Source organism: Hipposideros armiger, unplaced genomic scaffold (genome assembly GCF_001890085.2).
Source record: "Hipposideros armiger isolate ML-2016 unplaced genomic scaffold, ASM189008v1 scaffold_173, whole genome shotgun sequence".
In the NCBI taxonomy this organism is placed as follows: Eukaryota; Metazoa; Chordata; class Mammalia; order Chiroptera; family Hipposideridae; genus Hipposideros; species Hipposideros armiger.
In genome coordinates, this window is record NW_017731523.1 from 665,192 (window position 1) to 680,046 (window position 14,855).

Below are 14,855 nucleotides of genomic sequence, written 5' to 3' on the forward strand. Positions count from 1 at the left end.
GCATCGGGAAGGATAAACCCATATTTTGAAATCTTTTTTTTTTTTGTCACTGCTCACAGAAAGCAATAAGAAGGACCTACTGAGTAGAATCTCTTATCTGAAATGCAGGACAAAGGAAGTCAGGCCCTGGGAAACACCTTTACCTACCAGTAAAGAACTTGGTCCATGGGGAACACAAATAGAAATGACAGCTCCTCAGTGCTGCCTCCTGGGGAGGAATGTAAGCTGCTTCCACACGTCGGCCCCATAAAAACTTTGATATGTAAGAAATATGTTACAAAACATACACGGTAGTCATGGGAATTGTTTTGTTTGATCTTTGCACCAAGGATTTCTGGCCTGCAACGTGCAGGAGGCATGTTTTTTTACATCACCCGTTTTAGTATTCATGTCTCTTGTACTGCTTTCTAATAAGTTAAGAATGAAATGGGAGGCTGCGTGCAGGAGGGAGGAATGCAAGAAAAGCAGTACTGTAAAACAAAAATGAAGGAAAGCACATTTCAACTTCCCTTTCATTATTAACAGTCAAGAGAACAGCAATGCCAATTTCACTTCTATTACTTAACACTTCACATTTACAAAAGGACTTTACAGTCATTTTTACATGTTATTTCTCAATACGTTTTCTGAAAGAGACTGGGGAGCTCTGTCACTATTTTTAACATTAATTTTATGATGTGATATTAAGTGATTTTTCCAAAGAGGAGGATAACTGTGCCAGCATGTTACCAAAACAGTCTTTCCAGAGAGAATAATTGTTCTCACGCTGTTTGGGTAGATGAAACCACTGGTTGGCTGACTGTTGAATTTTGTTTTCTTTTTGTTATATAGACCCACTTTTTCACTTTTAGTCACCTACACTCCATTCAATTTATTAGTAAAGTGATTATTATTATTATTATTATTATTATGCTTCTAAAATATAAATAACATAACAGGATACAATCTAAGGAAAATTATGACGACCTCCCTTTTAATTGTATAATGTATGTGAATAGGGTGACTCCTGCCTCTTTCTAAAAGGAGCATGTCTGTGAGACAGGCTGAAAAATGTTTGCTCAAGCCAAGTGGGCAAAGGTTTCTAAGATTCAGTGGCTGTAGCTACCCTTAGGTGTTGGGTTTTTGTATATTAGCTTATTTGCTAGCTTATATGGAGACAGTCAGTATATTAACAGGCAGACCCCAAACTAGGAGCTGTCTCCTGGCATTAGTTGTCATTCTCACCTCCCTGCCAATTAGCTCAGCCCTTTTTCTGGGTCAAAAGAATGGCAGTGGGAAGCAATGCTATCCCTAACGCTTCACTGGATTTTGGGAGAATTTAGATATTTTCATATTCCAATGAGAAACATGTTTTCATTTATTATTAGATGGTCCAAATAGTGTAAAAATTGTTCAATTACCTGACTTATTTAGTTTAGTTAAACAAGATGCCTTAAGGGCCGGCCGAGTGGCGCGATGGTTAAGAACTCGCTTGGGATGCCGGAGGGCCCCGGTTCGGATCCCACATATGAGGGCCAGTGACACTGCCCTCCACAGCTAAGATACTGAACAACAGCTCAACCTGGAGCTGGGCTGCTGTGAGTCGCCGGCGACAGCGTGGGCTGCAGTCCCTGTGGAAGTGGGTTGCCATGGGCTGCTGTGTGTAGCCAGCAGCCAGCGTGAGCGGCCAGCAGCCGCTGTGAGCGGCCGTCCAGAAGCCGGCGACTGATCTGCCTCACCCGGGAAGAGCGCAATGATGGTGCCAACTTGGGCCAGTGAAGCAACATCCTCCACAACTAGACTGAAGAACAAAACGACAGCAACTTGTCTGTCCCCCTTCCCCCAATTCCCCAGCACTGTTCCCATCCCCCCAATTCACCAATAAAAATCTTAAAAAAAAAAATAAGATGCCTTAATTTACAAAAATACAAACTAACAGCAGAAATATCCAGATAAACTGTCTCCAACAAACCTGAAAAATATGCCTTCACTTGGGGTCATGTAGTCACAGCCTAGCAGGTAATAAACTCTATTTTTAAAGTACAAGTCCCAGTGAAATGAAGAGTGTGAGCAGCCGTTTCAAAGCTATGAGTATGCCTGAGTATAAAAAAAAGTTCAAGATCCTTGAATATATTCACATTATAAGAACTTTTCTACACGTTAATGTCTTTATTTCCTTCAGTTTCAAATGTGGTGAATGGAGTCAACAGATATTCATTTATCTTTACTTCTTAGTCTGTAGATTTTTACATCCAACATATGAAAACTACAGAAGGTAGGCTCCCTGCTCTAGAGCAGTGGGTTGAAGTGTTGTGTCTGTTGCAGTATAATTTGTCTTCCTTCTGCATGGAGACCTTAAGTTAACTGATGCCTCTAATATATACAAGTCCATGCAGTCCTTGTGCTAATATTGGTAGTGGTGGTTCAATAATAGCAACAGTAACTGTAATTTATTGAGTTCATACTATGTGTTAGATGATGTATAAACACATTTTATTTTAGTATACTCAAATGATGATAACTAAATGACGTACCCATGACTCAGGACATTTATATGACATGCTCAAGGTCATAAGACATGGGTTTGAACCCAGGTCCAATTGATCCAAGTTGATGTTTTCTTACTACATCCCTCTCAGTAAAGAGTCATATCGGGCAATATGAAAAATTTGAGTGGGTGACCATATGTCCCAGTCTATACCTGCTCCCAAGCATATTAATAGACCCTCATTTCATGGCTCTCAAGTGCCCCGGTTTGGGCAATAAACTGGATGATCACCCCATCTTAGAACATGGTTGAAAATAAACATAAACTTTTCTTAGATATTGTTTATGCTACTTTAATTAATCTTTTCTCCTTCATGAAGGACTTCAAATAAGTAGCACATTAGACCTGGCCTTCTGTATTTGGGAAAACAGATGGCTTTGTAAATGAATATCATGTATCGGTTGGGTCTAATATTTCCCTGTCCCTTAGCCTGTACTTCTCTGGCATCTCTCTTTGAGAATCATTTGTCTTTCTTCTTTCCTCTCTCCTCCTTGCAGTATCCATGTCTCATTGTATGTAGGCTTTCTGTATTGATCAGGGGTCAGAATATTAATTCTTTAGTTTGATGTTAGCTTTAGTTTCTGAGGAATCTTGAAAACACAGCTTGGTCATGCATTCAGATGTTGAAGGCACTATTTTTGTCAAAAAGAGAATAAAAATCACTTGAAGTCATCCCTAACTTATTTTTCTTTCCTTTCCCCCTTTAATCTCACTGTTACTATTCCACCCCTTCTTTACTACAACCATAGTGGATAGGTATCCAGGGAGCTTTCTCGTTTCAGTTCCTGGACAGTGCTACTGCAGGTTTCGCTGGGGTAAGCCAACTCCGAAATGTATTATTTCAAGCACCACGTCACATGTCTTTGCTCCTCTTCTGCTCTTACGGGTAAACTGTTGTCCTGTTTCTATTACTGTAAAGGGCTTTCAGTAAAAGGAAAAAAATGACTTAAAAAAATCTGATAAAATATATAACTGCTTAAAAGACACATGCAGTAAGAAAATCTAACTTTTACTTTTGCTGGTTTTCAATGTATGGCTTTGATTTATGGATCCAAATTGCTCATTTATTATTTTATCTATAGAGCTCTGGGCAATTTTGACAGTTAAAATGTAGTTTTATTGACCAGTGCAGCCACTGTACCCACGAGGGGACTGGTGTACATAGCCTGCTGCACTCAAGGAACGATGATTTTTTATTCCATGACTGAGTCAGATTGGGAATCATAACCGATATAACAATAAGTTCCAAATCTCAGAGCCCAAGGCTAGAGGTTTGCTGTAAAGCACAATCACCCTTTAAGGACGGGAGGAGGGGATCTTGGTAGAAGTTTTCAAGCACAATTTAATGCAGCTGGGGAGAGGCCATGGCAATATCTGTGCATCCAAACTGTGGAGCAACAGAAGGGGGTGTTTCTCTCAAGACCCAGTTCCACAAGCTAGATAGAGATTAATGAGCAAAAATGCCTAAACATCAAAAGGAATGTTAGTGACTGACACAACAAACTAAACAACCATTTGGATGTGAGAGAATGCACTAGGGCTATTAGCCAACTTTTCTTCACTTTTCAATGAACAAAAAAAAGAACAGAAGAATTTCTTTGGGAAGGTCTCAGTCGCCCTCCCCCTCTGTCTTAGCACACACAGAAAAACAAACTCGTGCAGTGATGTTAGGCCAATTTTCATTTAGGCCTGTTCGACTACCAAATTGGCCACCTTTGCAATGTTAATTTAGTCTTTTACTCTAAATCCCCTGTGCTACATAAACAGACATCCAAAGGGTAACAAATCAATAAAATGTCTAATTTGATTAGCCATGTTTTCGCATTCCTCAAGACGGCTCTAACCTGAAATAAATAGGTTGGTAAATAAATAAAGGAGGGCACTCACTTGTGAGTATTTTCCATGTCTTCTTTTCATCATCGTAGTACTGAACCAAATTGCTGGGAAGACGGTCCGGCCCAGGAGGCAATCCTCCAACCAATAATAGCATTTTCTTGTTAGAGCGAATTCTTCACCCAAAACAAAAGAGGAGATGAATAACCACATTATTGTAGAGCCTTTTTAGTAGCAACGAAATCATAACCATCAAAAGAATGCTCCTTGCTTGCAGATTTCTATTTCATTTTTTCCTGTTTCTTCTCCCATTCATGTCTCAACAATTTTTTTTTTTGAACCAAGCAGAACAATGATCAGAAGAGCGGCATATCCCCATACTCATGGAATAATAAGCTTCCTTTATGCAATTTGTTAGAGGTTCATTCTAGAACGACCTTTTTCTTATATTATCCCTTTAAATCATCACTCTTTACAGCTGAGTACACATGAAATGCTCTGGAGTTGTACTAAGGTTAAGCATTAAAGTTGCATGTCAAAAATCGTATTAGTCAAAATCATTATTATAAGCCATTCTCCACTCAGAGAACCTTGAAAAAATTAAGGTTATGCAGAGAGTTTGTGAGCCAACTCTTTAATCACCCAGGGAACTTCAAACACCAGCTTGGTACAATTAGTAGCACAGGCTAACCAGAGTGGGTTAACCAGTACGAATAGGACTTTTTGTTTGTTTAATTTAGCGGAGATTTCTGCCTTTATCCCCTTCCCAGTTCCCTCTCTTCCCTCCCGCCCCCACCTGCCACCCCATCCCCAGGCACCACTGGCAACACAGCAGCACCAATTGGTAAAAATGAAACTGTGAGGTTGTTTTGAGCCTCCCCAGAGTGGAGCCCTGCCAATGCTTGCCACTGATCCAGCGGTATGAACCTGCTCAACTGTGCACAGTCACTCTAATTCCCTCCCTCTGTTTTTCTACCTTCTCCCCCAGGGGGCAACCACTGAAAGGAGTGACTACCCACCCATCAAGAGCTGGCAATTCGTTGCTATTAACCGTGACCATGATTCCCAGTCTGCCTGGCAGTTCCTGAGAACAGGCCTGCAACGTCTCATATGCAGTAAAAGCTATAAGATGCACCCTGGCCGGCACACTCGACCTGATGGATGTACATCCTCAGGAACGGTAATAGATTGAGCACACTTGCGATTGGAGGAGGGAGAGGAGCCCCAGACCCCCACAAAGGGCCTGCTGATTTAACGGTCGCTTTACATATAATTGAACTTTTCATTTACTGGAAAGGCTGAAGGTGGTGGTGAAAGAAATGAAACAACCATGAGTGAAGGAAAAAGTCAATAAATACAAAAGGGTTCCTCTTAAATATGATCACTTAAGTCAGTGTGGCTCTGAATCTGTTATTACATATTGAGCCCGTCGTTCAGATTCAAGGATGCTTGGCGAAGTAGGCCCTTGTGGAGAAGCACTGTTTGTTGGTTAAGAACCTAACATTCGGAGAGTTAACTTAATACAGTTAATGGCATTTCCATGTGAAGGAAGGGAACAAGAGAATTCCTTTAATGAAACTCTGGTGCCATTGAATGCATTGTGTATGCCTCGGTAGGAAAAGTGCCTTCCAAAGAAACTCCAATTAAGGACTCATGGATAGGAGGAGCTGCACTTATAGGCCTAATGTATTATCAGATTGCAATATGAATTTTGCCACCCACGCGCGCGCACGCGCACATACACACACACACACACACACACACACACACACACAGAAACTCAACTTCTTTGAATTTAAATAATAAAACATTCTGCAAGTCTAAGAGAAGTCAAGATGAGAGCAAATTTTCTTTTTAGGTTGCTGTCAGCTACCACGTGTAGACAGACCTGGTCAACTGGAAGTCATAATTCAGTGGCTGTTGTGACATATTTATGTGCTGCCAGGCTGCAGGTGGGGCAGAGAGACAATATCTACTGATGAGACATAGAGGAAAGACACTCTGACATGGTGGAGTGACCAACATAATATAATTAAATCTGTTTTAATATTTAAATAAATGTAATGCTTTTAAAATGTGTTTCATGAGTTTCATGAGATAAATTTATGGCTCACATGTATTTGTAAGGTCATTTTATTAACTGATAAGGCCAGCTTTCCTGGACCAATCCCACTGGTGATTTTCAACACTGACTTTGAAGGACCATCTCTGCAGATGAGGAGAGAATCTAGTCTTTATCTTATCTGCCCAAAGAGCCAGTCATTGCCCTCTGTCCTCTAAGAACTGGACTGAGACTACCAATACATAAGCCACCAAATAGTGGTTGGCAAATGGTAACAAATTCCACCCCTGCCAACAATGACATGATTCAAAGGACTCACTAGCATAGCAGCAATCAAAGACTCCACACAAACTAAGATAAATCTCTAAACCACCCAGGCATCCTCAGGGATTGTGATGAAGAATTACATAGAAGTAAAGAAAATCCCACTTACCCTCATTGGCTATGTGTTGTCTGTGAAGACACAGTGCTTTGAATTCACTACATATGGACTTTTTAGTGAGTGAAGACAAATTCTAAATCTTTTGCATTTTTTGTAGTATCAGTCATTTAATTTATTATGGCATTTTCCTCAGAGTATTTTGTTTTTAAAGCGTTACTCAATTTTCCAACACAGTATTGATATTATTTAACTCTAAATAAAGTTTAAAACTCTACCTTGAGAAAATGAATCACATAGAAACCAAAGTAGGACAAAATGTGTGAGAAGCAGCATAGTACAGAATAAAAAGCACACAAAATAAAACACATTTGAGTGTTTTTACTCATCATTTTCTCCACTGACTCTCAAAACAGCCTTATGTGGTAGGTATAATAACTTTTATCTATAGAGAGGTGAGAAAGTTCCCATATTCAAAGTGGCAGAAACAGCATTCAGACACAGGCCTTCTAACTCTACCAGAGCCATGATCTCTTTCAATTTTTTAAAAAATATTTATCTTACTATAACTTCTGATTTAGACTCAAGATGACCCAGATTCTAGTGTTAATTTTGCTATTCATCAGAGCAACTTTGTATACGTTACTTGGCTTCTTAGAGATTATGCTGACCTGCTTTTTAAAAGAATTTTAATGAGAATTATATAAAACAATGAAGTGAAAAGTTCTACATAAACTCAAAGGTAAATTGTTAATCATTCTTTAGATATTGACAATGAAAATATAATGTGGGCTTTATTTCAACGTGTCAAATATTATTAAATAGTTAAAAAAGAAAAGTAATATTTTTTACTGAGATTCTTATTGTGTTCATGTATATAAGTATAAGCTAATTCACTACCCAGAAGTTACCTTGTAATTATATGTTCTTAGATAATTATCACTTTAATTATATTGGCTATGTTTTGAGCCTTGTTATAAAAAAATATACATTTGGAGGAGATTTCTGGTCAAGATGGCAGAGTAGGTGAATCCTGTGCTGGCCTCCTCTCATGACTACATCAAAGTTACATCTAAACTACAGAAAAACTATCATTGAAAATCACCTGAAGTCTAGCTGAACAGAAGTCCTATAACTAAGGACATACAGAAGAAGCCACACTGAGACTGGTAGGAGGGGTGGAAATGCAGAACAGGCTGGTCCCACACCCAGGTGTGGCAGTTAAAAATCAGAAGTGATCTCTCAGCTTAAGAGGTCCCCACTGGGGAACAAGGAATCACAGTCCCACACCAGGTTCCCCAGCCCAGGGTTCCAGTGATAGAAGAGAAGCCCCCATAACTTCTGGCTATAAAAACCAGCAGAGATTGTGGCTGAGTGAGACAGAGGGAGGCTGGAGTCACAAGTATTCCTCTTAAAGGCCAATGTATGGACTTGCTTGCTGCCAGTCTCACTCACTCTGAGCTCCAGTACTGGGGCAGCAGCTCAAAAGGCATCAGTGACATACAAGGAGGAACTGAATTGTCTGGCTGTAGGGGGAGGGCTGGAGGGGCAGCTTTCTTCCACACAGAAATACTGGCAGAAGGCATTGTTCCTTTGTTGAGTCTTCTCCCCTCCCAGACTGCAGATGTAAGGCAGCCACTATACCTGAGTCTCCATCAACCTGGCTGACACTGTTCACCCTACCCTGATGATTCTCTTGAGATGCCACCCTGCCCAACTTGTAGGTCCATCTAAGCTGCTTCCAGAGGCTTACATGCAAACAGCCTGTTCTGGCTCATGCTTTGTACTTTCCTAAAATCTCTTGAAGATTCACAAAATCCAAACAAGAAGCATCTGGCCTCTGCATACCCCATACCTTTTGGTAAGCAGCCCCAAGCCTGACACTAACAGCAGCTGGCCTGGGTTTGTAGCTTAGCTTCTCCCAGCCATCTCCAAGCCCAGTGTGGGTGGCAGTGATGTGCAGATTGCTTTGTGGCTCATTCCAGATGGTCCTGACTGAACTCGGCCTGTGGTGGGGCCCCTCCACGAGGACTTGGAGCCAGCATGGCCAGTAGCTGGTTTTGGACTGAGCAGGAGCACCCCTTGGCTGCCTCTGAAGATGACACATCCAAAGGGAAGACTAGGCAGGCACCAGAGCCCCACTAAAGTGAATCCCACTCCATAGGGTCAGCTCCTACACCACAACTCCTCCACTATAGTCACAGCCAGTCCTTACAACCCATCAGCCCGAGGGTCAATCCTTCCCATTGATGTGCAAACAGTAACCAAGACTCAAGTACAACAGGAAAGCACACACAACCCACACAAAGGACACACTCGCAGCACCCAGTTCAGGTGACCAGGGAGACTGAGCCACCAGACCCCACAAGACATCTGCTACATAAGGCCACTCAACTAAGACTCAGAGTCATTACAGCACTACCTAACACACATAAACAAACACAGGAAGGCAGCAAAAATGGGGAGAGAAAGAAATATGTCCCAAGTGAAAGAACAGAACAAAGCTCAAAAAAAATAAACAAAATGGAGACAAGCAATCTACAAGATGCAGAGTTAAAAAAAAACTGGTTATAATGATGCTCAATGATCTCAGGGAGAACTTCAACGAAGAGATAGAAAACGTAAAAATGGACATAGAAAACATAAACAAGAACCAGTAAAGAATAAAGAATACAGTAAAGAATGCAATAACTGAAATGAAGAATACATTAGAGGGAATCAACAGTACATTAGATGAAGCAGAAGTTCAAATCAATGATTTAGAAGATAAGGTAGCAGAAAACACCCAATCAGAAAAGCAAAAAGGAAAAAAGAATTAAAAAGATGAGGATAGTCTAAGTGGCCTCTAGGACAACATCAAGCATCATAGGGGTACCAGAAGGTGAAGAGAGAGAGTAAGGAATTGAAAACATACTTGAAGAAATAATGGCTGAAAATTTCCCTAACCTGGCAAAGAAAATAGATATATGAGCACATGAGGTGCAAAGAGTTCCAAACAGGATGAACCCAAATAGGCCCACACCTAGACACATCATAATTAAAATGCCGAAGGTTAAAGACAAAGAGAGAATCTTAAAAGCAGCAAGAGAAAAGCAGTTAGTTACCTACAAGGAAGCTCCCATAAGATTGTCAGCTGATTTCTTAACAGAAACTTTGCAGGCCAGAAGGGATTGGCATGAAATATTCAAAGTAATGGAAGCAAGGATCTACAGGCAAGATTACTCTACCCTGCAAAGCTATCATTTAGAATTGAAGGACAGATAAAGAGCTCCCCACACAAGAAAAAGCTAAAGGAGTTCATCACCAGCAAACCAGTATTACAAGAAATGTTAAAGAAACTTCTCTAAGAGGAAGAAGAAAAAAGATTTTAAAATATGAACAATAAAATGGCAATAACTACATATCTATCAACAGTTACTTTCAATGTAAATGGATTAAATGCTTCAAACAAAAGATATAGGGTGGTTGAATGAATAAGAAAACAAAACCCATACATATGCTGCCTACAAGAGGCTCACTTCAGATCAAAAGACACACACAGACTGAAAGCAAAGGGAGGAAAAAGATATTTAATACAAATAGAAATTTAAAAAAAAGCCAGCATAGCTATACCAGACAAAATAGACTTTGAAACACAAATTCTAACAAGAGACAAAGGACCCAGTATTTCCACTTCTGGGTGTTTAGCAAAGAAACCCAAAGCACTACTTTGAAGGGACAAGTGTATCCATATGTTCATTGCAGAATTATTTACAATAGACAAGACATGGAGGCAACCTGTGTGTCCATCAATGGATGAAGGAAGAAGGAAGAGGTGGTACATGTATACAATGGAATATTATTCAGTCATAAAAAAATTAAATCTTGCCTTCTATAACAACATGGATGGACCTAGAGGGTATTATCCTGAATGGAGTAAGTCAGACAGAGAAAGACAAATATCATATGATTTCACTTATATGTGGAACCTAAAGAACAAGATAAATGAAGAAACAAAACAGAAACAACCTCATAGATATATAGAAAACATTTTGAGGGTTGCCAGACAGGAGGAGGCTTGGGGGGATGGGTGAAAAAGAGGAAGAGATGAAGAAGTACAAATTGGTAGTTACAAAATAGTCATGGGATGTAAAGTATAGCATGAGAAATATAGTCAATAATATGGTAATAACTATGCATGGTTTCAGGTGGGGACTAGATTTATCAGGGTGATTACCTCATAAGTTATATAAATGTCTAATCACTATGTCGTACACCTGAAACTAATATAATATTGTATGTCAACTGTAACTGAAAAATAAAAAAAATTATTAAAAAAAGAAAATATACATTTAGATACTGCATAAAACTGTGAAACTCTCTGGAGTCAAATAAAGGGGCCTAACATAGATTACTCTACATTTCTTATTTTTTAAAAACAAATGAGTAAAACCATCACATATTTTACTTTGATATAAACACAATGTCAACTATTCAATTACTCCTAGAAAGTAATACACGTGAATAATTCCTTTAGAAAAGCTTCCATTCTTTTTTACAGGGTGCAATTATAATAGTGACAATGACAATAATGACAGATAATAATGATGTGTATTGAATATTGAAAATTCTGACAATCATGCTATTTGTTTGATGTTTGTGAGTTTCATTTGAAAACATCATGAAAAACACTGTCAACTAGAAAGGTAAACTTAGGAGAATCTGAATTAACTTGCTAACGTGGGTTTCAAGGATTCTTTTCTAAATTCTAGCAGAGGCTTACAGGTTTAATTATAGATCAGGCAAAATCTACAACGTAGCCCTGTTGCAATAATTAGAATTCTTTCATATGGCATCACAGCATACTTTTAGAAGATCTTCACATAGGAAACCATTTAGCCAAAATTAATGTTCTCTTTAAATCTGTTAATATTTTAAAAATATTTCTTTTTACTCCTCATCTTAGTGCCACTTTGCCCAAAGCAATGTATTTAAAAGATAAGGAATTAGGGAAATTTAAACAAAGAGCTGAGTATGTCAGGATTAACGATATTATTTGGATGCCTTTGATTTGAGTTCCTAGATTCTTGTATAGAAAAGGATAAGGCTAAAAAGGAAATGGAATTTGCAGTTTTCCGTTGTTCCATCTCAGTAATTGCCCAACATTTAGCATGTGTCACATTTGTGAGAGTGTGCGCGTACAGACGCATGTGTGCTCATGCGCATGTGTACTTTGGTTCCGGGGATGAATGATTGAAGGATGACCTAAAACCTCCTGGTGTAAACAAATTTTTCATCATATTGGTTTTCTAAGTATGGCAAAGTCTCATTTATTTTTATTTCAGTGATTTGGAAATTTCATAATTGGGAAACAAGCCAGATAAAGTTTGTCTGTCCATGATACATAAAAAAAAGTTTTCATTAACTAGATTGAAAGAAAAGTGTTAACCTACTTAAGAAATCAGGTGAACTTTATTTTTAAAAAAGAAATAGAATATTAGCAGCACCCACGAAACCTCCTTTGTGCTCTCTGCCAGTCACTTTGCCCTCCCGTCCCCTCCTATCCAAAAAAAGATGACTTCTATCATTTTCTAAAACCATAGATCAGTAACACCTAATTTTAAAGTTTATAAGGCTTTTAAACTTTATATAAATGGAAACATGCCAGCTGTACTCTTACTTTAGTCATCTTTTTAAAAATCATATTTATGATATCCATGCTGTTATGTGTAGTTATAGTTCTTTCAATGCTACTGATAAACAGTATTCAATGTTTTGACTACTACATACGTATGCATTCCAGTGTTGATGGACATTTATGCTTTTTCCAGTTTTTGCATAAATAGCATTGCTCTGATTACTCATGCACAGGTATTGTGGAGAACACATATATGCACTTATATTGGATACATACCTAAGAATGGAATTGTTGAAACAAATTATGCATATTTTCAGCTTTAGTAGATATTGCCAAATAGTTCCCCAAAATGAATGGACCAACTTACATACCCATCAGCTGTGAATAAAAGCAACAATCAGTGTACATTTTTATGAAAGTGAAAGTGAATATCTATGTATCTATTCACTCATACATGTATGTATGTACGTGTCTGTCATTTTTTAGTTTAGTCATTTTGATGAGTATGTGGTAGTCTTGAATTGTGGTTTTAATTCGCACTTCTCTGATGACTAATGGTTATTGACAAATTTATGTCATCATTTGTAAAGTGTCTTGGAATGTAAATTGGTGCAGTCACTATGGAAAAGGGCATGGAGGCTCCTCAAAAAATTAAAAAGTAAATACAAAAATATGACACAGTAATCCCACCTCTGGGTATATACTGAAAATAACTGAAATCAGGATCTTGAAAAAATATGTGTACTCCCATGTTCACTGCAGCATTATTTGCATTAGCAAAGACATGGAAATAATGTAAATGTCCATTGATAAATGAGTGGATAAAAAATATGGTATGTAAATACAGTGGAATATTAATCAGACTTAATAAAAGAGGAAATCCTACCATTTGCTACAACATGGATGAATTTAGAAGACATTACATTAAGTGAAATAAACCAGACATAGAACAAATACTAAGGATTCCACTTCTATAGGAATCTAAAATAGTTGAACTCAGAAATAGAGAGGAGATTTGTGGTTACTAGGGGCTGGAAGAAAGGGGACTAGGGAGGTGCTGATCAAAGGGTACATAGTTTTATTTACACAAGATGAATACTAGAGATCTACTATATAGCATAGTACACATAGTTAACAATACTGTATTGTATACTTAAAAACTTATTAAGAGAATAGGTCTTATATTAAATGTTCTTATGATAAAAGAAAAAGAGAGGAAACCTCTAAAGGTAGTGATAAATTTGAGATTATATCCGGTGATAGTTTCATGGGTGTCTACTTATCTTCAAACTCATCGAAGTGTATACATTAAATAGGTACAGCTTTTTTTGTATGTCAATCATACCTCAATAAAAAAATTAAAAATGTTTTAACTTAAAAAAAGAAATCAGGGCTGGCCACGTGGTGCGATGGTTAAGAGCTGGCTTGGGATGCCAGAGGGCCCCGTTTCGGATCCCACATATGAGGGCCAGTGACACTGCCCTCTACACCTAAGATGCTGAACAACAGCTCAACCTGGAGCTGGGCTGCCGTGAGTCGCAGGCGACGATGGTGGCGTAGGCTGCAACCCCTGCTGCAGTGGGTTGCCATGGGCTACCGTGTGTAGCCAGCAACCTGCGTGAGGGGCCAGCAGCCGCCGTGAGCAGCCATCCAGAAGCTGGCGACTGATCTGCCTCACCCAGGAAGAGCGCAATGATGGTGCCAACTTGGGCCAGTGAAAGCAACATCCTCCACAAATAGACTGAAGAACAAAAGGACAGCAACTTGTCTGTTCCCCTCCCCCCAATTCCCCAATAAAAATCTTTAAAAAAAAAAAATGAAGAAATCAGGTGGTTTTCTAGCACTTTAGAGCTGCCGATGTACATGTAGACTAAATTTATTTTACAAATTATAAATAATTCTCATTTATTTATTAAAGAAAATATTCTGCAATGTTCTAAGTATGATTAGAGAGTTAGAAGAGAACTTTGGAATAATCTAGTTCAGTGACTCCCAAGTCTGGTAAATCACCAGGATCATGTGAGGGGATTATGAAATTTAGATTCTTGATATAAATTCTCAGGCCCCAACTTCTAGATTATGATTCAATGAGATGAAGTCTTAAAAATCAATAATTTCAGAGTCTTCCAGTTGATTCTAACACAGAGCCAGACTTGAGGCTACTGATTTGGTCTGGTTCCCTATATAAAGCAGAAATCCTTTAAACAGTTTTTTTTAATAAGTAATTATTCTTATCAATTTGGAAATTTATAATGAAATGCATCTTAGTTTTTCAAATCCACTCTATTGTGGGAAGTTGTTGGACAGTTATATTTGATATATTTTTTCTCCTTATTCTGAGTTGAAAATCTGCCTAAGATTTCTACAGAAAAAGAGCAAGTTCCTGTCTGTGTCATGGTAGCACTTCAAATATCGGAAGATGGCTGCCATGTCTTCT

At 38.6% G+C, this 14,855-nt stretch overlaps 1 protein-coding gene across 1 annotated transcript in view; it reads right to left on the bottom strand.

Annotated features, from left to right (window-relative positions):
• KLHL14 (kelch like family member 14) overlaps window positions 1-14,855 on the bottom strand; it is a 114,073-nt gene that overhangs the window by 69,387 nt on the left and 29,831 nt on the right. The window contains exons 3-4 of the mRNA XM_019652064.1: window positions 12,790-12,796; window positions 4,415-4,536 (exon numbers count right to left, since the gene is read on the bottom strand). Of these exons, the coding sequence (XP_019507609.1) occupies window positions 4,415-4,536; window positions 12,790-12,796 (129 nt within the window). The remainder of the gene's footprint in view (window positions 1-4,414; window positions 4,537-12,789; window positions 12,797-14,855) is intronic.